A 22,711-nucleotide genomic window follows, 5' to 3' on the forward strand; every position below is an offset into this window, starting at 1 on the left:
CCCTGTCACCCAGTCACGTCACCCCTGTCACCCAGTCATGTCACCCCCGTCACCCAGTCACATCACCCCATCACCCAGTCACATCACCCCTGTCACCCAGTCACGTCACCCGTGTCACCCAGTCACGTCACCCCTGTCACCCAGTCATGTCACCCCCGTCACCCAGTCATATCACCCGTGTCACCCAGTCACCTCACCCCCATCACCCAGTCACGTCACCCCCGTCACCCAGTCACATCACCCCCGTCACCCAGTCACGTCACCCGTGTCGCCCGTCGGGAGTGCTGGCACGGCCCTGCACCTTATTCTAGGCGCATCGCGGGTGGGCGGGGCGGCCTGGAGGAGCTGGTGTCCCTGCTGCGCTCGCTCACTTTCTTTGCGTGACCCTCACAAGCCCGCTGGGTGGCCTCAGGGTTCCGGGTGTGCACGCCCGTGGGCGGGGCCAGGGCCTCCTTGCTCCCGGCCCCTCGCTGAGGTCCAAGGCCTCCGGGGGCACAGAAAGGGGCTCCGTGGCCTCGGGGCCGATGGGACCACCGGCGGACAGGCAGCACGCGGGCCCTGCAGCCCGAGTGTGGCCGCACTGGCCCCGGCCTGCTCCAGCTCTCAGGCTGCTGAGCGAGCCATTTTCCCAGAATCCCCAGGGCCTCCACCTTACCCCTGCCCAGCAGCCCCCATCCCCAAGTCCCCCTGGGGCTCAGGAGCTGTGGGCTGCCCCCGGACTGGGAACATGAGGCGTGGGGGCTGTGGAGGGGCTGCCCGAGCCTGGGGGGCGCCCTGAGCTGGCGAGAGGAGCCCCCTCCAACCCCGGGAGCGACGGGAGGTCAGGCTCTGTGCTCGCTGCCAACATCCGGCCGCCTCCCTTGCAGGGCCTTGGAACCCACTGTCCTGCAAGGGGGCTCCAGGAGACACCGGGGTGTCCACTCTGACACTCCCACCTCAGGGCTCCCCAGTGCCCTGCCAGCCCGGGCAGTGGCTGTGCCCAGTGGACCCCTTCATCTTCCTCTGTTGGTTGCAGGTTACAGCCAAGAGCCAGGACCCCGACGACCAAGAGACGCCATCCGGGACGCTCTCGTGGGCACCCTGCGTGGCAGAACCTACCCTCTGGCTGGCTGAGATGCCCACGACCCCCAGTGGACACGGGGGACCTGTCCACGCCCTCCCAGGGCAGGCAGACCACTGACTCCCCGGTGCCCCGTACGGGCTCGGTGGGCCTGGGCTGCCGCCTGGCGCTCTGACAGGGTGAGGGTCAGCCAGGCAGGGGGTCTTTAGCAGGTGCACGCTCATTCGCAGCTCCGTGACGATTCCAGCAGGAGGAATCCAGGGGAGCCCCGCCCCTGGCCAGCCCACTGCAGGCAGGCCCTTGGAGGACAGCCACCAGGCACTGGCTGACCCCACTGCCCCGCGGGCCTGCCAGCCCTGACCGCCCAGTGCCTCTCCCGACTTCATATCTTCCTGGGAGCCCCTCCTCCTCGCTCTGACAGCACCCAGGAACCTGCTCCAGAGGGGGCCTGTCCCTGCCCCAACTGCCTCTGCCCCACCCCCTCATTGCCCATCAAGGCCGGCTCACACTCGCAGCCCCTCCCCAGCGTTCCCTCGGCCCAGCCCTCCTGGACCCCGCAGCCTGGGTGGTGGCCCACCCTCCTGACGGCCACCGGGAGCCAGGGACAAGCCACACTGCCCAGCGAGTGTCCAGCTCATGTGACGCTGCACATAACCCCACGGCACCCCCTGCCCACGTGGGCGAGGGCTGCCCCAGGGACGGCCAAGTGCTCATCAAGGTGCAGCCCGTGTGTCCCGCCCTGCTGTGGGCTGTCCCTGGGGGCTGGCGGCTGGCCTCTGAGAGGGGGCACTGTCTGAGGACCGCATGCAGCCCGTCTGTCCTGTGGCCCTGGGAGGGGCTGGGCAGCTGCGGGCCGGGCAGCCACATCTCTGGAGTGCCCCAGAGCAGGGTCCCCTCCCAGCAGCCCTCTCCTGGCCTGGAGAACCAGGCAGCCCGGCCCTGTCTGGTCTGACCAGAGGCCCATTGAATCCTGTCCCCTCCACTGTCCCCGGACGGGAAAGAGAAGTGTGGGAGGGGCCGGGCTGTGGCCCAAGTCACCAAGACAGGCGGTGGCAGGAGGGCCCGGGGCGGCCGGCCCAGGCTCCGCTGGACAGTGGAAGGCAGACTGAGCCTCAGGGCCAGCAGCAGGGAACCGACGGACAGGGCGCCGGGCAGTGCAGGGCAGGGGAGGGAGGGGAGCCGGAGGAGGCTGGTGTCCCAGCTGCCCAGGGGACGGCCCCAGAGGGCCAGGCCGGGATGGCAGCCCCTGGCCGCAGTGTGGACACGGGGAGCGAGGCAGTGTGAGCCGGGTGGGTGGCTGAGCCTCCGCCCAGAGGACCTTGTAAGCGGGCCCCGGCCAGCCTTGCCCTGGCCACCAGGCGAGAGAAAGGAGGAGAGCCCCAGTCAGTCCCCGAAGCTGAACATCTCAGCCTCCTTCTCCTTCCAGAAGGCGAAGCTCCGGTCGATGTAGCCGCAGATGTCCTCGCTGCTGAAGCTGCCCCACCGCGAGCCGGAGCCCAGCCACCGAGCTGCCGGCTCGGGGCCGGGCGCTGGCGGGCGGGGCCCCAGCGAAGTCAGGCCGGACTTGCGGCCCGGCTCCGAGTCCCAGGCGGGGCCCCGGCCGGAGCCGAAGAAGCGGGCTTTGATGTCCTCGAAGCCGTCGGTCCAGGCGCGGCGGCCGGCGGCCACCTCGTCGATCACGGCCTTGTGGAAGGCTCGCACCGCCTCCCAGCCGTGGGCGCCCAGGTGCTCGAAGACCTCGAAGCAGAGCAGGTGGCGCGTCTTGCGCTCGTCGGCCGGCAGGTCGCACTCCAGGAGCTGGAAGTAGCCCAGCATGAAGAGGTCCAGCGAGAGGCTGCCGTAGGGCACGGGTGCCCCGTCCACGTGGGGCAGGAACTGCTCGGGGGACAGGGGCCCGCGGGGCTGCCGGCTCAGCCGCCGCAGCTGCCGCGCCGGCACGTGCGCCATGATGGCTTTCCAGGTGCCCAGCAGGTGGGTTATGATGCCCCGCTGCTGCCACAGGTGGCTGAGCCGGGGCTCGCGGGGGCCCCCGGCCGCGCGGCGGGCCTCCAGGGTCCTGCAGGCCGCGGCCTTGAGGGCCGGCGTGTTGGCCGACCTCTTCCAGTGGCTCAGGAAGAGCGTGACGATGCGCTCCTTGCGCAGGCTGGCCAGGTCCGGGCCGGGAGCCGCGCCCACCTCCGACGCCGCCTCCTCGCAGCTGATGCCCGAATCGCTGGCCTCCTCTGCGTCAGCCGGTCCACCCTGGGGCTGGGGCGGGGGCGGGGCCGCCCAGCAGCCTCGGGGGCACTGCCCAGGCACGGCTCCCGGCTCACAGGGGCCTGGGGCTGAGGCGCAGGGCGGGCCGGGCGCTGACTCAAAGTTGCCACGCAGCGTGTGCACGGAGACGCCCCACTCCTGGATCTCGCGCTGGGCCTCGCTTCGAGGGGCGCCGGCCGGGGCCTCCCTAGGCGGGGGCTGCGGGAGCTGCGGGGGCTGGGGGCCCGGCGTCTCCTCGGCCTGCACCAGCCCGTTCACGCCCTTCAGCAGCAGGGACAGGCTGCGCACCAGGCGGCCGGCGTGGTTGCACCAGAAGGGCAGGGGCTGCCCGCCGGGCGCGGCCTCCACGGGGCCCTGGAGCACGCCGGCCAGGGCCGGGGCCTGCTCGCCCTCGGCGCCGGGCGCCCGGGGCAGGAAGTGGCTGTTGACAGTGATGCTGACCAGGGGCTCGGGCAGCAGGGCCTGCAGCTCGGCCGCCAGCCGGCCCAGCTGGCTCCCGTACTCCTGGCAGCGGCGCCGCAGCTGCAGGTCCGCGATCTGCTTCTCCAGGTGCAGCAGGTCGTCCTCGGTCAGCAGCTCCCCGAAGGGGCCCAGGATGGCCTGGTGCGTCTGCGAGTACCGCCACGCCGCCTGCTGCGCGGGGCCCGGGCCCCCGCCGCTGTCCTGGGCGCGGGAGGGGCGGGGTCACACACAGGACAGGGCGAGCTCCTGCCGGACACCAGCTGGCCCGCTTTGCCCTCTTGGAAGCGGGGCGGGGAGGGGGGCTCTGCTCTGCCCCCCTCCCCACATCAGCTCAGGCTCCATCCTCAGCGCCCTCCCAGCCCCTTCCCGCCCACTCCCTGCAGGCTGGGCAGCCCCAGACACTCGGTGTGCCCTGCCCCCCTGCCCCTGCCCCCCAGCAGCACCAGCTGGGCTGTGACGCAGCCAGAACCCCCAATCCCTTCAGCCCGCCTGCCTCTGTTTCCTTCCCGAGGTGCCGGGCATCTCCGCAGGTCCCTGGGGCCCTGCCCACCCGGGCCCTGCCCACCCTCGCCTTGCCCAGCCCTCAACCCCCGGGGCTCTCAGCCCCGCTGGCCGGGCCAGGCTGGAGGCGTTAGCCCCTGTGAGCAGGTGAGGAGCAGGCCTGTGCCTCTGAGTGAACTCTGTGTTCACTGTGACTGTGTGTGGCTGGAGCCATGGCGCTGGCAGGACAGCTCCAGAGAGGGCCGCGGGACACGCGGCTGGGGCTCCAGGGTCACAGGCAGGAGCCACCGCCCTCCGCAGCCAGAGGGGGCTGCCGGGATCCAAGCCGACACAGCCCTGCTCTGCTCAGGTGCTCGCCACTGCCAGCTTCCACTGCCACCTCCCCCCACCTGGGACACCAGCTCAGCCCGCCTCGGGACACCTGCTCAGCCCCGCCTCGGGACACCAGCTCACCCCTGCCTCAAGACACCAGCTCACCCCTGTCTCGGGACACCTGCTGGCCTGAGCCCCTCCCTCATTTCTTCTGCCTCCAGCTCAGGGTCACGGGCACAGCGGGCACCAGCCCTCCCGCACACACCGGGTGCACCTGCCACCTGTCTTCCTGCTGCAGAGTGCCAGGCGAGAACAGCGCCTGGTCCTGGTGGGCAGCTGTGTGAACTCCGTAGGTGGGAGGACGGTGGGACTGGGATCCTGGCCCCTGAAGCTCAGGACCCCGGACCGCGTTTAGCCTCCTTGTGTGGCACAAGACAGAGCTGAGCCTTGGAGGGGCAGGGAGTGAGCGCTGGGGCACAGGTCTGGGCTGGGCACCCCCCACTTCCACCTGCTGGGACACGGTCTCTGCCGCCTGCCCTGCCCCCACCTCACGCTGCCCCTCTGCAGGCCCCACCTGGGCCTGGGGCTCCGGGTCGGCGCCCAGGCGCGCCTGTAGCTTCCGCACCATCACCTGCCGCTTCCACTCGGGGATGGGCTGGCCGTGCTCGTCCTGCGTGGGCACCAACCCGTCGAGGTCGCCAGAGGGCAGTTCGTCTAGCTGCAGCCCGGCCAGGCTTTCGGGGACGTCCCTCGCTGCCATCTCTGGCCCCTGTGCAGAAAGGGGTCTGGTCATAGGCGCCCCCAGGGGAGGGCAGGCCCACCGGGTGGGGTTGGGGGCGTGGCCTGGTGCAGGGCACCCAAACAGGGAGTTGGGGAGCAGGGGCAGTGGCCCCTCCTGCGGGGGCTGCGTCCCTGCTGTCACAGTGGCTTCCAGGGGGCACAGCCGTCTCTGAGTTCAAGGTCGTGGGGGCTGGGCAGCCAGACTCCGGGACGATGGACAAGGACCTGAGTTTCCTGTGATGGGCGACAGCTGTGGCCACCCCACTTTCCTGCCCCTCAGAATTCGGGGCACCAGCAGGCGCCACCCAGGCTGCAGGCCTGGGGCCACGTCCAAGGACACAGGACGGGCTGGCTGGACGTGGTGGAGGCGGGGACGCACCGTGGAGGCGGCCAGGGCACTGGTGGTGACCCTCGGCGGGGCTACGCAGGTTGTCTGCTCCCTCGGTGGGGGCTGGGCCGGCCAGGTTGGGCTGAGAGACGCGGCTGCAGAGAGGAAGGGGGATGGAGTTGTGGGGCTTCCAACGAGGCCGAGGTGACAGGGCTGGAGGCCCCCGGCCCTCCTGCCGGCGTGCGGGGCTCACAGCCCAAGACCCAACCAGCCCTGCCCAGGAGGCCCCCGGCCCTGCCCAGCCCGTCATCCTGGGCCTCCTTCCTGGGGGACATCATGAGTCCACGCCAGGCCCCCTCGTCCGTCCCAGAGGCCCTCCCTGGCCCCCTGCAGGCTGGAAGGAGCTGGGGAGGGCAGGGGGCCTGGAGGTTCAGATGTAGTGCAGCCCAGGCAACCCCACACAGTCACCTCCTCGCTGCCTCCCGTGCCCCTGCACACAAGACACACACACCCGTGCCCCAACCCCAAGCCAGAAACACACGGACACACACACACACACACACCCGTGCCCCAACCCTGAGCCAGAAACACACGGACACACCACATACACACACACACACCTGTACCCCAACCCTGAGCCAGAAACACACGGACACACACACACATACACACACATACACCTGTGCCCCAACCCCGAGCCAGAAAAACACAGACACACACACATGCACACAATATCACATGGCCACACATGTGCGCCCCACACGGACACTCCCACAAGGACCCCACGACTCACGGCTGGGGCTCCTGACACCTGAGCCCCCTCCTTCCTCCTCCAGGGAGTGCCTGGCAGCGGACAGCGGAGGTGGCGGGAACGGCGGGGGCGGGGGCGCCATGAGCAGGGGCACCTGCTGGGGGTGGGCGGCCTGGTCAGCAGGAGGGCTCCGTCCAGCTCTGCCAGGCAGGGGTGAGGCAGGTGGGCGAGCCAGGGAGCTGTGTGGCTCAGGCAGGGCTGGGGGACTGGCGAGGGCAGCCCAGCCCCGCGGTCCCCTCGGCTCCCCGCACGTCCGGAGCACCTGTTTGAGGGCAGACCCACCACCTCCAGCAGGAGACCCCTCCCACGGCCGGGTCTGGCTTGTGCTCCTCTCTGTGGCCCTATGAGGACACCTGGCAATAGGGACAAGAGGCACCACGCCCTGCCCCTGCCCTCCACGCCTGGCCGGGGCCACCTGCCCTGTCCTCAGACCCTGACCGCTGGACAGCCACAGAGAGCCCTTCATCTGAGCCCTGCTCGGCCGCACACTGGAGTCTGACCCAGGGGGGCTGCAGCTCTTGTCTGGGCCAGGCCGTGGAGCCAGCTGAGGTGAGCAGGTGCCTGCCCGCCTCCACCTGGTTCTGAGCTGGTTCTGGCCCGAGACTCGGAGTCTGGCTTGGCCCTGTCTTGGGTGCACGCTTGGGCTCCTGGCCATGCCCCCGACACCCATGTCTCCAGGCAGCACAGCCACAGGCTGCCATGTCCCCTCTGGGCACACCCACCCTGCCCACCAGGGCAGAGCCGGAGGAGGCCGACATCTCCCACAGGTGCTCATGGGCTCCCCGAGGGCTGCAGAGGACCCAGCTGGACTCTGCGTGTGTGGCCAGGGCCCACGCTGCGGCTCAGCTTAGCACTCTGCTGCTGAACCCTCGCTGAGCCGGAGCCCGGACCAGTCTCCCGCCGGGGCGAGCCCTGGGCCTCCCCAGCCTCCCTCTCCCACCTCCCAGCACGAGCGCACGGCCCCTCCGCCGGATGCTGGCCGGGATCCTCTGCCCACCGGGGTACAGGTTGGGGAGCACAGCCTGAAACCGCCTGCCGCCCCACACACCTCACTCCTGGACTCTGCGCCGACAGCCCAGCAGCCCTGGCACGCGCAGGTTGGGAGCCGGTGCAGGGCTCAGAGCTTGGGAGCTGGGAGGGCGGGCGGGGGCTGCTGAGGGGGCCGCCCCCAGCAGGAGGTGTCATATGAATATTTAAAGGCCCCAGTGTCAAGTGGCCAGGCGGGCTGGGCAGGTGTGGGATTCCCTTACCACCTGCCTTAAGCCTCCATGGGGTAGGGCTAGGGCCAGGGGAGTGGGCCCTGGGTGGGGAGGGGCCGAGATCCCTGGGCCTCATGGGAACAAAGAACACCTGTAGGAACCCCCTCCCCACCCCACCCCACCACCGCTCCCTGGGCACAGCTGGGCAGACCGAGGCCCAGCGAGGGCGAGGGCCCCCGAGGCCCCCAGCTGGGCTGCCACAGGGCTGGAGTCAGACACTGAGGAGAGGCCGCAGCCCAGGGCTCCGTGGGCTCCGTGCGTGGATGTACCCGCCACTCTCTCCCCTCCGTCCCAGGACAACAAGCCCTGGCGGCCTTCACGGCCATTCTCAGGGCTGTGTGCAGGGAGTCGCCCGGCAGGACGGAGCCCACGATGGGCACAGGACGCATGCTCACTGCCGTGCCGCGAGAACGCCCCTGCTCCCCAGGCCAGCAGAGGGCAGGCTGGCCGAGGAGCAGGATGGAGCTGAACCCCAGAACAGATGGGCACAGCCGGAGAAGCTGGACACGAGGCCCCGGGGCGGCCCCTCACCCGCAGGACACAGCTGGGGGCCTGGTGGGCCCTCCACCCTCCACCCTCCCCAAGTGAGATGTGGGGCCGCCTCGCTCCTGTGGCCCCGGGGAGAGGCAGGAGGTTGGGGGGCTCCCTGGAGCACCTGCAGGTGCCCTGCTGAGTCCCTGAGGCCTCGCCAGCGAGCGGCTGGGAAAACGAGGGACCGCATGTGCACTGGGCCTGGCCGAGGCGGGACACCCTCACCCCTGTCATCATCGCTGGCTTTGTGAGGGCCTCTGAATGACAGGGAGCGGAGTCGGCTGCGCTGTTTCCCAACCCCCGCACGAGGCGAGTCCACGCGGTCGGGAGCGGCAGGTGTCAGTGTCTCGTCCCTGGCGTCCTGCAGCTGGCCACGCGCTGCCCCAAGCCCGGCATGGACAGGGCCCTGAGGGCGGCCGCTGCCCGCTGTGCTCCTGGGGAGATCTGAGCAGCGCTGCCGGCCCCATGCATTATACATGGAGGGCGGCCGTGGGCAGTCGGGCTACAGGGCTGTAATGCACCCGGCCAGAAAATCATGACCCAGAGACGAGAGCCGGACACCCAGCGCGCGGCTGAGATTCCGTTACTGGTGGCAGCCCGGGCTCCACGCTGCCCAGGGAGTCCTTGGCTCTCTCAGGCCTCCGTTTCCCCATCTGTAAAATGAGGGGGTCCGAGGGCCCAGCCAGGGCAGGCACCTCACTCACTCTCAAAGCAAAAGCTCTGTGGTCCCACTCTACAGACAAGAAGACTGAGGCTGAGAGGCACTCAGAAGCAGTCAGGCAGCTCTGACCCAGCTGGGCACGGGCTCAGAGGCGAGGGTGGGGATGAGCTGGTCGGCCCCGGTGCCTGGGAGGCGCTGGGGACTCGACGTCCGCGTGTGGGGGCTACACTGTGTCACCGCCACAGCCCGGTGCCTGGTGCGTGGCTGCCCGGCCAGCCCAGGTCAGTGAGGCTGTGCAGAGCGAGACCTGGCTTTGCTGAGCCCCGAGAGCTGCTCCCAGCTGGGCCACGAGACAGATACGTGGAGGGCAACCCCGGAGGCGCCAACGGTCCAGCCTCAGTCCCCAAGCCGCCAATGGTCCAGCCTCAGTCCCCAAGCCACCAATGGTCCAGCCTCAGTCCCCAAGCCACCAATGGTCCAGCCTCAGTCCCCAAGCCGCCTCTCTCGACACCCGCGCGTCCTTGAGGAGGGGGCACAGACCCAGGCTGGGTGTCAGCGGACAAGGACGGATTCCAAGGCCGACGTGAGTAGAGGCCAGCGCCGGCGACCTCTGCGTATCACGTTTCCATCAATACTGCATCAGGCGGCTCACCTACCTGACCGGCCCGCAGCTGCCGGCCTGCCCTCTCGCTGAGCAGAGGCGGCCGAACCCGAGGCAGGTGGCCTGTGGGGACAGCCCGGGCAGTAGGGGAGGCTGGCACCCCTGCCGTCACTCGCACTTGCTGAGGGAGAGGCAGACATGGCTGCAGGCGTTGACCTGCGTGCCTAGAGGCTCCAGTGAGCCCCAAGGCCGAGGGTCCGGTGGCAGGAGCTGAAGGGGCACCCCGATGCGGGCAGGAAGGGGCTACAGTGGGAGAGGAGGGCACGCCCGATGTGACTTGTCCCCACCTCGGGGGAGGCGGCCCTGATGCCGTGAAAGCCAGGACGGAGAGACCCCAGGTGCCCGGGGTCCTGGCTGTCGGCTGCCGTCGCGCCGAGGTCTGAGTGGGTGACTGTGACCCCACCTGGACACAAAGCCTCGGCCACAGGCGGGACAGGGCCAGGCGCCTGCTAGCCTGTGCTGGTGGGGGTGAGGCCGCTGGCAGACTGGCTGGCTGCCCACCTCCTAGTCCGAGCTGCCATCCCTGGCAGGGGGACAGACAGGCACCCAGAAAAGGGCCCACAGCAGACCCAGGAGGCCAGCGTGAGGGCAGGGTGCCGGGCCCGTCACAAGCTCGTGGCTGTGAGCCTGTGGTCTGCACCGAAAGCCGGCTGAGTGCCACCAACTTCTCGAGCCCACGGCAGGGCGGCCTTCCCCTGCGCAGTGGCCGGTGGGGCCCGAGTTCCTGATCCGGTGAGAGGCCCACTTCTGGGCTCCTGTGCCAGCACGGCCCAGGGCACCGACGCCTCCCCAGGGGTCCCTGTGCCGCCCCAAACTGCAGCAGGCCTGGTGTGGGTTTCGGCTGGTGGCCCTCAAGGGAAGAGGGGGTGCAGCAGCCCCTTGGGGCAGCCAGGGCTGAGGCCAGGGCCCAGCAGTGGGCCAGGCAGCGACCCCAGGGCTCCTTGAAAGGAGTGTGGCCCTCGCTGTGGCGAGTGGGGACGGACCATCCCAGCGGTGCCCCAGGGCTCGGACAGCGGGGGCACAGCCTCCGACCATCCCAGTGGTGTCCCAGGGCTCGGACAGCGGGGACACGGCCTCTGACCATCCCGGTGGTGTCCCAGGGCTCGGACAGCGGGGGCACAGCCTCCGACCATCCCGGTGGTGCCCCAGGGCTCGGACAGCGGGGGCACGGCCTCTGACCATCCCAGTGGTGCCCCAGGGCTCGGACAGCGAGGGCACAGCCTCCACCACACCACCAGCCACCCGGTCCTGGCCATCGCCTGCTCTGCCCACCGCCAGGCGCCCGGCCCTCCTCCCGTGCTCTGCTCCGCCATCCCTTCACCAAGCACGCGAGGAGCCCGATCGTGTGCTGGGGCTGGCACGGGCAGGAGAGATCGCGTCCTTACGGATGGGGGTGGTGGGTGGGCGCGAGGAAGCACGAGGCCAGGAGTCACGTGATGAGCTGTCCCCCCGCCTCACCCCTGCTGCACCAGGCTGCCCGCCGCTGAGGCCACCTCGGCTGGGGCCTGGCCCTGGAGCTGTGGTTTCTGGGGCCCAGGCGATGGGCATGACTTGGTCAAGTTCCAGCCACAGCCAGATCCTGGCATAGCCTGGCCACAGCCTCTGTCACAGCCCCATCATGACCCTGTCACAGCCCTATCATGAGTGTCACAGCCCTATCATGACCTGTCACAGCCCCCACACCCCCTGCCATAGACCCCACCACAGCCTGGCCTCAGCACCTGCCGGCAGCCGGTGGCGCTGGCTCCCTCTATCCTGCCCCGGCCCCTGTTCGTGGCGTCACGTGGGGCTCGGTGTGGGACCAGGCCTTCCTTCCACCCTCCGGGACAGATGGGACCCTTACCGGCCGGGCCATCTCCCGCAGGAACTGGGCACACTCGCGGTGTCCGTGGTACTCGGCCAGGTCCGCCGCGGTGTAGCCGTCCTCGTCCTGCAGGGAGGGGTCCACGCGGTGGGAGACCAGGGTCTGGCAGCACTGCGGGAGGAGACACGGTGGGAGACAGGCGGAGGCTCAGGGCTGCACAGCCTCACCCACAGCCACGCAGCACAGGGGCCTGCTGCCCCACCGGCTCCCGCCCAGGGGCTGGCTCTCCCGGGAGGGCAGCGCCCGCCCACCCTCACCACCCAGGCTTCCAGTGCGAGCGGCTGCCGTTCGTTCTCACAGCCACTCTCAGAGCTGTGTGTCCCTCAGTGCAGCCCTGGGCTGGCGAGCCCCGCCCCTGACCACACCCAGGACTCCAGGCCCTCCTCCCCCTACCCAGACCCTGGCCTGGAGGCGAGCAGGCATGGACTGTGGGGTCCTCACTGCCCCAGGCCCAGGCAGCTCCCTGAGGCTTCCTCAGTTCTCTCTCCCTCCCTCCATCCCTCCCTCACTCCCTTTTGCTCTGCCTTTCAAATGAATTAAAAAAAAAAAAACCTTTAAAAAACAAGCAACTCTGTGTGACCAAAATTTCCCAAATTTTGGTCCTAATTCATGGCATAACCTAAAAACCAAAATCCAACCAGGATGAAATAAAAAAGGGATATTATAGGCCAAGTTTACTCAAGAAAAATAGGCCAGGACCAGTGCTGTGGCGTAGCGGGTAAAGCCGCCACCTGCAGTGCCGGCATCCCATATAGGCGCCGGCTCTTGTCCCAGCTGTTCCTCTTCCATCCAGCTCTCTGCTGTGGCCTGGGAAAGCAGTAGAAGATGGCCCAAGTGCTTGGGCTCCTGCACCCACGTGGGAGACCCAGAAGAAGCTCCTGGCTCCTGGCTTTGGATCGGCACAGCTCCGGCTATTGCGGCCACCTGGGGCGTGAACCAGCAGATGGAAGACCTCTCTCTCTGTCTCTCTGTCTCTCTGTCTCTACCTCTCTCTCTCTCTCTCTCTCTCTGCCTCTGATTCTCTGTAACTCTGCCTTTCAAATAAATAAATAAATATTTTTTTTAAAAAAAAGAATAAATAGACCAAAATCCCCAACAAAACATTAGCAAGTTAAGTTGAGCTACACAGAAGGAGCGCTAACTATGCCGTGACCAAGTGGGATTTACCCCAGGAATGCCAGGCGGCTTAACCGGTAAGAAGTAATGGGGTGAGTGTAGCAATTCTACTGGGTTCAGCGGGGCCAGCATGAGCCGTAGGGGTCAAGCTGCCACCTGCTGCTTGGGGGGGAGCACCTGAACACCCACGAATGCTCAGTGGGTGCAGAAGGGACGCTGGTCTCCCACACGGTGGAGCGCCAGCCTGAGTGACAGAAGCGTCACGAGATCGGGGACTGCAGGATCCCACCCCCGCGAGGACGCACGAGGCGGCAGATCCAGACGGGAAGTAGCACGGCTGGGAGGGTCAGGTGCGTGGGGGGGGGGGGCAGAACTCCAGCTCTGTGAGCAGGGCAGGTTCTGGGGATCAGCTGCGGCATGAACGCACCCGGCACCCCCAAAACTGCACGCAGAGAACAGTGACGGCAGCAAACGCAGGGGACCTTTTAGTATAACCAACAATTTTAAAAGCCAAAATCATTGTAATTCATACCACTCCAAGACAAAGACTGATGCAGCAAAATACAACACGCACTGAGCCCCTCTGGGGGCTGCTAGGCACCGAGCCATTGCTTGTTTTAAACATTTATCTGAGAGGCAGAGACATACAGAGGTCTCCTGTCTGCTGGCTCAATCCCCAGCTGCCTGCACTGGCCAGGGGTGGGTGAGGCTGAGGCCAGGAGCTGTGGACTCAACCTGCTTCTCCCATGTGGGTGGCAGGGCCCCAGACACCGGAGCCACCCCTGCTGCCTCTCAGGGCGCATGCTAGCAGGGAGCTGCAATGGAGATGGAGTCAGGGGCTGAACCCGGCACCCTGACATGGGAGATGGAGTCAGGGGCTGAAGCCCGCACCCTGACGTGGGAGATGGAGTCAGGGGCTGAACCCGGCACCCTGACATGGGAGATGGAGTCAGGGGCTGAACCCGGCACCCTGACATGGGAGATGCCAAGTGCTCCCCCTTGTTTTCTAAAGTGGGGGAGGACCTGTGCCAGCCAAGAGGAGTCCAAGGAGGCGTGGCAGCTGAATGCCTTGTGGGCTGCTGGGACAGAGAAGGGGTGGTGGTTAAGGGCCTCTGAACAAGTGGGCCTCAGCTGGTAACACTGTGTCAGCTGGGGATCAGTACCAGGCAGAATTCCTGAGTCATTTATGAGAGGAGGGAAGGGTGTGGGGCACTGGGAACTTCTCAACTTTTCTACAAGCCTAAAACCACTGAAAAGGTTCCTTTTTTTTTTCTTTAAATAAAAATGTATTTTATCTCATCTTTTTGAAAGGCAGAGTGACAGAGAGAGGAGGGGTGGATTTTCCATCTGCTGGTTCATTCCCCAAACGCCTGCAAAAACCAGTGCTGGGCGGAGCCAAAGCCAGGAGTCGGGAGCTCCGTCCGGGCGGTCGGCAGAGGCCGGGCACAGAGCCGCCATCTCTACCTCCCAGGGGCAGCAGCAGGAAGCTGGGTAGGCGGTGTAGGGCCAGCACTGGAACGGGCGCTCTGGTAGGGACGCGGCGTCCCAAGCTGTGGCTTAACACACGGCACCACAACACCTCCCATAAACCGTTCTCCAATAAGAATTTACTCTAAAATGTGTGTTGGGGTGCGGGGGTGGGGGCAGCACCCGGCATTTCCAGGCAAAGCCCACCCCTGGGACTGTTCAGGGACTGTGGGCAGCACACGGCCGGGGGCTGGGCAGCAGACAGGCGGCGGTCGCGGCTGACCGTGGGGAGTCCTGTGCGTTATTCTGGGCGCGGTCACGCTTTGAGGCCGTGATCTCAGAGCAGTTCCCACCTTGGACATCTCTGCTGAGGACAAGCCGTCCTCCACGCGCTCCTGGGACAGCTCGGCGTGGGTCCCAGTTTTCTGCACCCAAATGAACTCACCTTCCGAACCCGCATCCCATCACCTCCCCAAGTCCCTCACGCTCGGGGCACGAGAACGCGGCTCCCTGCTTCCCTCCTGGGGCAGCTTCCGCGTTCCGTGGACCATTTAAGAGGACGAAGCCCTGGGCTCGGAGGCGCCGTGGGTTTATCTTCCCACCGAGGGAGGGGCGAGCCAGTGAAACTCTCGGCTCCTACAGAGTATGTCACTTGAAAACAGATTTTGCTGCTTCAGTGAACACGTGTGAGAACCCTGCCCCTGCCCCCACTCAGGAGGCCCAGCTGGGTCCCCCGGGAGGCTGCCTGGAGCCGCAGAGCACTGGGCTCAGAGCCCTTCCTGCCGCCAGCTGCCCGTGGGGCCGCTCTTCCCGCCCCGGGCACCCACTCCTGGACTCTTCCTTTGTCACTTAGCAGGACAGGGGCAGGGGACAGAGCTGGAGGGGCCGAGCTGGGGCTGTGAGCTGTGCAGGGCTGAGGGGTGAGGGCGGCTCAGCCTGAGGGTGGGCAGTCAGGGAAAGACCACCCCCACCCCAGCGCTGCTGCAGGCTGGGATTCCAGCCCCCGTCACCTGCCTCGGCTCCTGCTCTGTGCACTGTCCTTCCAGCTCAGACCACTGAGACACGCCCACCTGCCCGGGATACCTCGGGTTGTGGCTGGGATCTGCTCCCAGACTTCTGCCCCGGACATGGGACACCCTTGGCACCTCCAGTCACAAGGTGGGGGGAGGCCTGGGAGCCGGGTGGGGGCCGGCTGCAGGCGTCCTGCCCGTGCTAGGTCCCTGGGTGCTCTCCCCTTGAGACCGTGCCAGGGGAGCTCCCAGACTGATGTGGACGAGGGCAGAAGGGCTGACTTGTACCCCAGCCCAGGGGCCACAAGCCCGGCCCCGAGCAGGCAGCAGAGGGAGGGGACTCCGCACGGGGGCAGTGTGGAGTTTGGATCCTGCCACTTGGCCTTGGGCACAGGGCTCGGCGCTTCTGAGCCCGGCATACCACGTGTCAAAGGGGAGTGGCGGCCGCCGGGCGCGTTGACAAGTGCCTGCCCTACCTCTGTGTGTCCGTTCTCTGCGGCGTCATGGAGGGGGGTCCCACCCCAGGAGTCTCTCAGGATGGGGGCGCCCATCAGCAGGAGCCGGTCCAGGATGGGCGTGTGGCCACCGCGAGCTGCGAAGTGCAGGGCCGTGGCCCCCTCGTTGTCCCGCGCCGTCAGCCCGACGTCGGTGAACGTGACCTGGGGAAGCAGGCGCCAGAGGCTGGACATTGGGTGCCGGCTCCGGGGAGGAGGGGCCAGAGGGAGGGGAGCCCAGTGCGGAGGTGAGCGTGGCCTTCGGGCAGGACAGGGCCGGCTCACATGTGCCCTGGGCACGGCCCTGTAGCCCCAGGGCAGCGTGTCACCTATGGCCAGCACGGGTGACACGAGCAGCAATGATTTGGAGACCCCATGGTCCCCGGTCTCAAACCAAGGGTCATGTCCCACAGACAAACGCCGCCTGTGGCTCCTGAGGACAGTAGGGCAGCTGGGGGGACCCCAATAGGCTCAGGGCAGCACCTCAGCCCTGAACTGGGCTCCAGCGAGGGCGTTTTGTGGGAGAAGGGCTGCGGGCCGGGAGCTGGGGACACCAAAGAGTGCCAGGCAAGCCCCCAACTCCCGTCAGCCCCCAGGTCCTGCCCCGCGGCACCCAGCTTCTCGGGGTGTCGGAACCAACACCCACACCGGGCCTTCAGGCCAACTCTCTGGCTCACGTGTGGCGACAGCCATTGGCCCAGCTCTGCCAGGGAGATGCGGGCGCTGCCGGATCGATCCTGCCTCCCTGACGGAGCAGTGGATGGGTGTGTGGCCGTGGCATCTCCTCACACGGGGCAGGCCGTGGGCATGGTGGGAGTGTCGCGCGCATTAATGACTGACCCCTACACTAATGTGCTTGCGAAGGCCAGGATAGCAGCCTGGGTGTGAGGTCCTCCCCAGGCAGCCCTGGCCTTTTCTGGCCCCAACCCCTCTCCCCAGGACAGGTCACTCAAGCCTCGGCGGAGGCCCCCACTCCCTGCCAGCACCTCGACCCTCGGGGCTGCTGCTGTGTCCCCTGCACAGCCCGCGGCTCGAGTCTGTCCACGTGGCCAGCAATGGCAGCACGGAACGAGGCACTGGAGGACTGAGTGGGGGCAGGGCCCGCACAGGTGAGTGCCAGGGCGGCCGGCAGCCCCGCCGGACAGCATCCTGGGGCCGGGGCAGGCCTCGCTCTGCCTGCGTTGGTTCACCCATCCAGTGAGCACCTCCTGAGCCCGACTGTGGGCCCGGCACTGGGAGTGCAGCAGATGGACAAGGCCCCTGTCCTCACAGAGCTCCTGGGACCACACTGCAGGGTGGACAGAGACAGTGCCCAGGCAGAGTCAGGCGCTGGCTTTGTGGAGGACGCCTGGGAGCTGGTGCCAGCCACAGGGTGTGGACATGCAAAGGCCCTGAGGCAGCAGTGAGCTGAGGAAGAGCCGGCTCCACGGGAGGAGGGGACTCAGGAGAGGAGCCCCATGTGCCGTGGGGGTCTCAGTGGAAATGGAGCCCCTCTGGAATGACAGGGTGACTCAGCCCTCCACAGCAGCTTCCGTGGAAGGCACCCTCAGGAGCGGAGCCTGTCCTCCCTGCCTCCTCCACCCCCAGGCCCCGGCCAGACTCTTCTGCCTTCGCGTGAGCTGCGCTTCCTTCTGGAAGCTTGCTCTGGGCCCACTTGCCCTGCCCTCGTCCGAGCGGCCCTCCCTGCTCCTGTCTCCTCGGGTCTCTGTGAGGGGCCCCTGGAGCTCCCTAGACCCCGCACACCGGGCTGCTTCCCTGTGGTGGAGGTAGGAGCCCCCCACCCCAGCCATTTTCTTGTGCCCTGGGGTCTCAGGGTGGGGACTGGTCCAGGGCTCTGAACATGTGACCAAGTGGCACGGGCCAGGCACTGCCTGTGTGGGCACAGGTGACAGCAGTGACCCTGGGAGAGCCCAGGAGACTGCCCGGGGGCAGGGGGACCTAAGACAGCTCGGAGAGGGGGCTGGCACGGCCCCCAGCCCTGCAGGTTCTCGAGTTGGAGCGGAGGCTGGAGGCACAGAGCGGGTGTCCGTGCCGGGGGCCTGGCCTGGCACATTAGATGCCCTGTGTGCCCCAAGTTCACCCAGGCAATGCTTGCTGCAGGGCCAACTTCCCGGCATCGCCCTCCCCGACCCCAGCGCCCCCTTACCAGCCAGACGACGAGCGAGTAGTGGCCGCGGGCGGCCGCGGCGTGCAGGGCGCTCATGCCGTCGAGGGCTCGCAGGTGCACGTTGGCGCCGCAGTCCTTCACCAGGAACTGGGCCAGGTGCAGGTGGCCCTCCTGGCAGGCCAGGTAGAGTGGGGAGGCACCAGTGCGCGTGCGCCGGTTCACACCGCTGCAGGGGAGGCAGGGCGCGGGGTGACTGGCCAGGGGCTGGTGGCCGGGAGGCTGCTCAGCCAGGGTCCTGATGGAGGGGGCTGGGGTGGCCTGGCCACCTGGCCCATTGATTAGTGCCCCGCCTCCCTCCTCCATAGCCAGCAGAGGTGCACATGCTGTGCACCGCCCAAGGGCACCAGCAACCAGGGGTGGGGGTGTCCTGGCCGCTGGACTCCAGCTGTGCCCATCCCCCATCAAGCTGGCCCTCACCGGCAGGGGGTGCTCTGTAGGGCTGGTGAGCACAGTGGGGCCTGCAGGCTTCCCCCAGCCCCAGGGCGTGGAGAGCAGGCAGGAGCACAGCTCGGCCCCGCTGCGGCTGTCAGCCCCAGGTGTGTCCTTGGTCCCCAGTGGCCAGTTACTGGTCCCTTGCCCAAGGCTGACCCTGGCTCCCGTCTCCTATGGACTGGATCTCCCACGTTCCTTCAGCTGCTGCCCAGGCCTTCGGGTCCCCTCCCTGAGCTGGGTCCTCACGTGGTCCCGCACGCCTGTCTCTTCTTCCTTTCCTGGGTCTGGGTTACTAACATCCGCCAAGAGGGTCACGGTTTCAGGCTGGTGCCGACTTCTCAGCCGTCCCCAGAGGCACAGAACTGACACCAGCTCTCAGTGAGCGTTCCGGGGCTGGGGTGTCCCCACCACAGGAGAGCAGCTGTGCTGGGCCAGGCTGGGGTCACAGTGCCACACAGAGGGCAGGAGCCGCAGGGCCGCCGAGCGCTGCACACCCAGCCTCACCCCGTCCCAGCCCCTGTTCCCGGTGGGCCCTTGATCTGGACACCTCTCCTGAGCCCCCAGAGCTCACTCGCCACTCCTGTCACGTGAGTCCTAGTGACCTGGAGCTGCCCCCCGCCCAGCAGAGCACGTGGGCCACTCGGCCTCAGCCCGCAGAGGGGAACCCGAGGCAGAGAGCTGCAGGACTCTCCCCGCTCCCAGCAGCCCCGCCGTGGTTCCTCCAGGACCTCTGCCTGCTCTCCTCGGCTCCCAGCGAGGGCACAAGGGAGCCGACGGTCAGCACCTGGCCTGTCGGGCTGTGGGTGTCCACTCCTGGAACGCACCCTGAGGGGCAGCACACGCATATCAGTGCCTTTCACGAAGGGAGGGTGCAGCTTCCGCCTGACCCTGCCGGGCAGCCGTGGCCGAGCCAGTGCAGCGGCCAGCAGGCCGGGGTCCCTGGAGCACACGTACTGTCCCAGCTGCCGCGGTCAGGGCCCGGTGGGCCAGGGCCAGGGCCAGGGTCTCCCCTCGGGGTGTGTGTGTGAGCTGCTCCGTGACTGGCTAGGCTGGGGGGCGAGGTGGACACTCTGGGGAAGAGCTGCAGAAGCGAGTCCCAAAGGCCTTTTGGGTCCAGAATGGGGGGACTGGGCACAGGAACCCTGTCCCACACAAATGTGGGGATGTCAGGTGACCAGACTTCCAAATAGGATGCTCCCTCAAAGAGAGGTGGCACGGGCTGGCACCGCGGCTCACTAGGCTAATCCTCCGCCTGCGGCTCCGGCACACCGGGTTCTAGTCCCGGTCGGGGCGCCGGATTCTGTCCTGGTTGCTCCTCTTCCAGTCCAGCTCTCTGCTGTGGCCCAGGAAGGCAATGGAGGATGGCCCAAGTGCTTGGGCCCTGCACCCATGGGAGACCAGGAGGAAGCACCTGGCTCCTGGCTTCAGATAGGTGCAGTGCGCGGGCCGTGGCGGCCATTTAGGGGGTGAACCAACGGAAGGAAGACCTTTCTCTCTGTCTCTCTCTCACTGTCTAACTCTGCCTGTCAAAAAAAAAAAAAAGAGAGAGAGAGAGAGGTGGCATGGCCAGAGGCAGGGGGCTCCTGGAGGGTGTGGAGGCTCCTCTCTGAGTCGGGACGCAGCCTGGGCACCCACAGTGCACTGCAGTATGGAAGTGTCCCTCGCTGCAGTGGGCAGGGCCTTCGTGCCGGAGAAGGACCAAGGACCAGGACAGGCGAGGGGTCCTACTGCCCTTGGCTCGGCCAGCCTGTCCTGTCCCCCGCTCCCTTCCTGGCACCACCAACTCCTAGGTGACAAGGCCAGTTCCCAGCCCCAGGGGTTCCCAGTTCAGGTGACGAGACAGTGAGGAGGGGATCGGGGCTGGCCAGGGTGGCCTTTGTGCCCTCAAGCCCACTGAGCCACCTCTGCTCCCCTCAGCTGAGAGCAGGTGCCCACAGCGCCACCAGCAGGCCCGCAGGCCCCGCAGTGTGCAGCCCCGAGATGCCCTAGGGGCTGGGAGCTGCCCTCAGCACCAGTGCCCAGCCATTCCCACTGCCCACCGAGGCCCCTTGCTCGTGGCTAACTGCCGTGCCACGTGTCCTGCTGGCCCGGCCGGTCCCCAGCTCTGCTCCTGCCCAGCCTGGGGCTTCAGGCTCGCTTCGTGGTCTCCGCATGCTCGCCCCCGCGTCCTCCTTGGTGTAGGCACTCAGGGGCCAGCACCACCCCCGCCGAGGAGGGTCTCTGGGCTCTCACCTGCCGTGGGCGGCCGTCAGGAGCTTCAGGCAGGTCAGGTTCCCGCTGACAGCAGCGTGGTGCAGAGGCAAGGCCCCCTCTCGTGTCTCCAGGGTGGCCGAGTGGCCCTCGTGCAGCAGCCACTCCACCAGCGTGGGGTGTGCGAAGCGGGCGGCCAGGTGCAGTGGGGAGACGCCCGAGGCATCCTGGTCCTACCGAGGCACAGGCAGAGCATGAGCTGGGGGCGGACCCCAGCCCGCCTGTGCTGGGGGCCTGGGGCTAGGCTGGGCGCAGGTCCTGCTGCTGGACCTGCAGGGCAGCCTGCTCAAGGTGAGGCAGAGCTGACTCCAGTCGTCTTGGGAGTCCCACACCCCGAATCCCGCCCCATCCCCCCTCCCACCCCACGGCCCCGCCCACTCAGTCCAGTCTTGGGAGTCCCCACCCCGGATCCTGCCCCATCCCTGCCCCCATGGCCCCGTCCACTCTGCTCGTGGTCCATCAGAAAGCCCCCCTTGCCCACACGGTCCCTGCACTCCTGCCTCTGGACCCCTGTCCCTCTGTCCCCCAAAGGCCCCATGATCCCAAATCAATCCAGAAACAGGCGCAGGTCCCGCCACTGCCTTTGGGGTCATGGCAGGAACCGGGGGTCTGCCCTCGGCGTGGGTGCCCTAGGCCTGCCTGAGACGGCTCAGCATCCTCCCGGGATGGCAGCCAGGGCCGACCCACAGTGCCGCGGTCCTTCTCCTGCTTGAGGGGGACTGGGCAGGAGGAGGGGGGAGCCCTGGTGCAAACGCCCTGGACAGGACAGTCCCTGAGCCCTGAGCCCTCCTCACTGCCCCCACAGCCTGGCCAGGCCCTCTGCCGACCCTTTGGGAGGCAGGTCTCCCCAGCCCGACCTCACCAAGCACTCTCAGTTGTGGGGAGGGGTGGGGAGGAAGTGCCTGGGGGGTGTCTTCCCTCCCAAGGGTTTTGCAATGTTTGGGAGGATGGGGAGGGGCGGGGGTAGACACCGCCCACCAAGTCCCTGAGAAACAGGACCCAGGGTGGTGGGCATCCGGCCTCCTGGCCCACCCTTTTCTCACTCCACCCGCGTGGGTTAGAGAGCAGCCGCCAGGCTGTCCCCTCCACTCACCTGCAGGCCGCAGCCCCCGTCGCGGACGAGCCAGCACAGCTCGGCCAGGCTGCCTGTGGCAGCGGCGTCGTGCACGGGTGTGGCCCCGTTGTGGGCCCGCTGGTCGCCAGGCAGCTTGGCCCGCTGCACCAGGAACTTGACGCAGTCTAGGTGGCCAGTCCGAGCGGCGTGGTGCACCAGGCCGGCCCCCAGGGCGTCCGTGATGCCCGGGCCCAGGGCACCAGCCTCCAGCAGCAGTTCCAGGGTGGCCATGTCCCCATCCTGGGCAGCCTCCAGCGCCCGCTGCTCCTCCATCCTCCGGCCGGGCTCTCGGCGGCAGCTCGTGCCCAGGCCCGGCAGGCTTCCTGTTTCAGGCGTGGACGCAGCTGCCGGCTCTGGTTACCCGATAAGCAGGCACAGGCAGATGGGAGGCGGCAGCAGGAGGGGCCAGGCCCTGGGGACCGGCCCTTGCAGCCTTGCCCAAGCTACTGCTGGCGCCCACGGGCCAGGTGCCCAGAGCTGGGGGGTGGGAGGCATCGGAGGGGAAGGGTCTGCACCAGGCTGGCCAGAAGAAGGAGGCGCGCCCGTGGCCCAGATGTGCAGTGGCTGGGACCTGCCTCTCACTCCCACTGCAGAGTGGGAGTGGAGGGGGCGCCATCAGGTGTCTCAGCCTGGGAGGGGCTTCCAGCAGGGCGACGTAAAGGCGTCCACAGTCCCCTTCCTTCCAGAAAGCACAACCCCCCGAGCGCCCGCCCCCCTGGCAGCTCTCACAGGCTCCCTCCAGGTCTCAAGGGAGGCAGACTCACCCACAGCGCCCCTGCTTGGTGACATCATCACCGAGAGAACCGAGGGCCCCTGAATCTACGCTGGGACCCTGGTCATCAGCCCTCATCCCTGCGGGCTCCCAAGACCCTCCCGGGATGCAGGAGCCCCTGTGGGGCCTGTGAGGGGACAGGCAGGGGCTGGACAGGAAGGCCTCTGTGGGGAATGGGAGTCCCACGGCTTGGCTTCATCCCAGCCTCGGCCCCCAGCGGCCGAGTCTCTGCGGCTGCAACCAAAGGCCCAGTGAGCCCTGATTCCAAATTGTTCTCTTCAAGGGTCTGGGCGGGCCAAGGGGCTTTGCTGGGGAAGCCAGGGCCCGCACAGCCTCTTCCAGCGGCCACAAGAGGCTGGGGGCTCCTGGAGATTACAGTTAGGAGCTGCTGCACCCCGCCACC

The 22,711-nt window shown here is 67.6% G+C and overlaps 1 protein-coding gene across 1 annotated transcript; it reads right to left on the reverse strand.

The window, feature by feature from the left end:
• Positions 1 to 204: 204 nt before the first annotated feature.
• Positions 205 to 22,639, reverse strand: ESPNL (espin like). The gene is made up of 9 exons (XM_051838256.2): positions 21,516 to 22,639; positions 20,405 to 20,595; positions 17,720 to 17,906; positions 15,556 to 15,738; positions 11,466 to 11,597; positions 6,493 to 6,604; positions 5,751 to 5,854; positions 5,166 to 5,360; positions 205 to 3,979 (listed from the first exon to the last, which is right to left on the reverse strand). Exons 1-9 carry the CDS (start codon positions 21,807 to 21,809, stop codon positions 2,444 to 2,446), a joined length of 2,934 nt encoding a protein of 977 aa, XP_051694216.2. The 5' UTR covers positions 21,810 to 22,639; the 3' UTR covers positions 205 to 2,443.
• Positions 22,640 to 22,711: the final 72 nt, after the last annotated feature.

This window comes from Oryctolagus cuniculus, chromosome 3, assembly GCF_964237555.1.
Source record: "Oryctolagus cuniculus chromosome 3, mOryCun1.1, whole genome shotgun sequence".
NCBI classification, from domain to species: Eukaryota; Metazoa; Chordata; class Mammalia; order Lagomorpha; family Leporidae; genus Oryctolagus; species Oryctolagus cuniculus.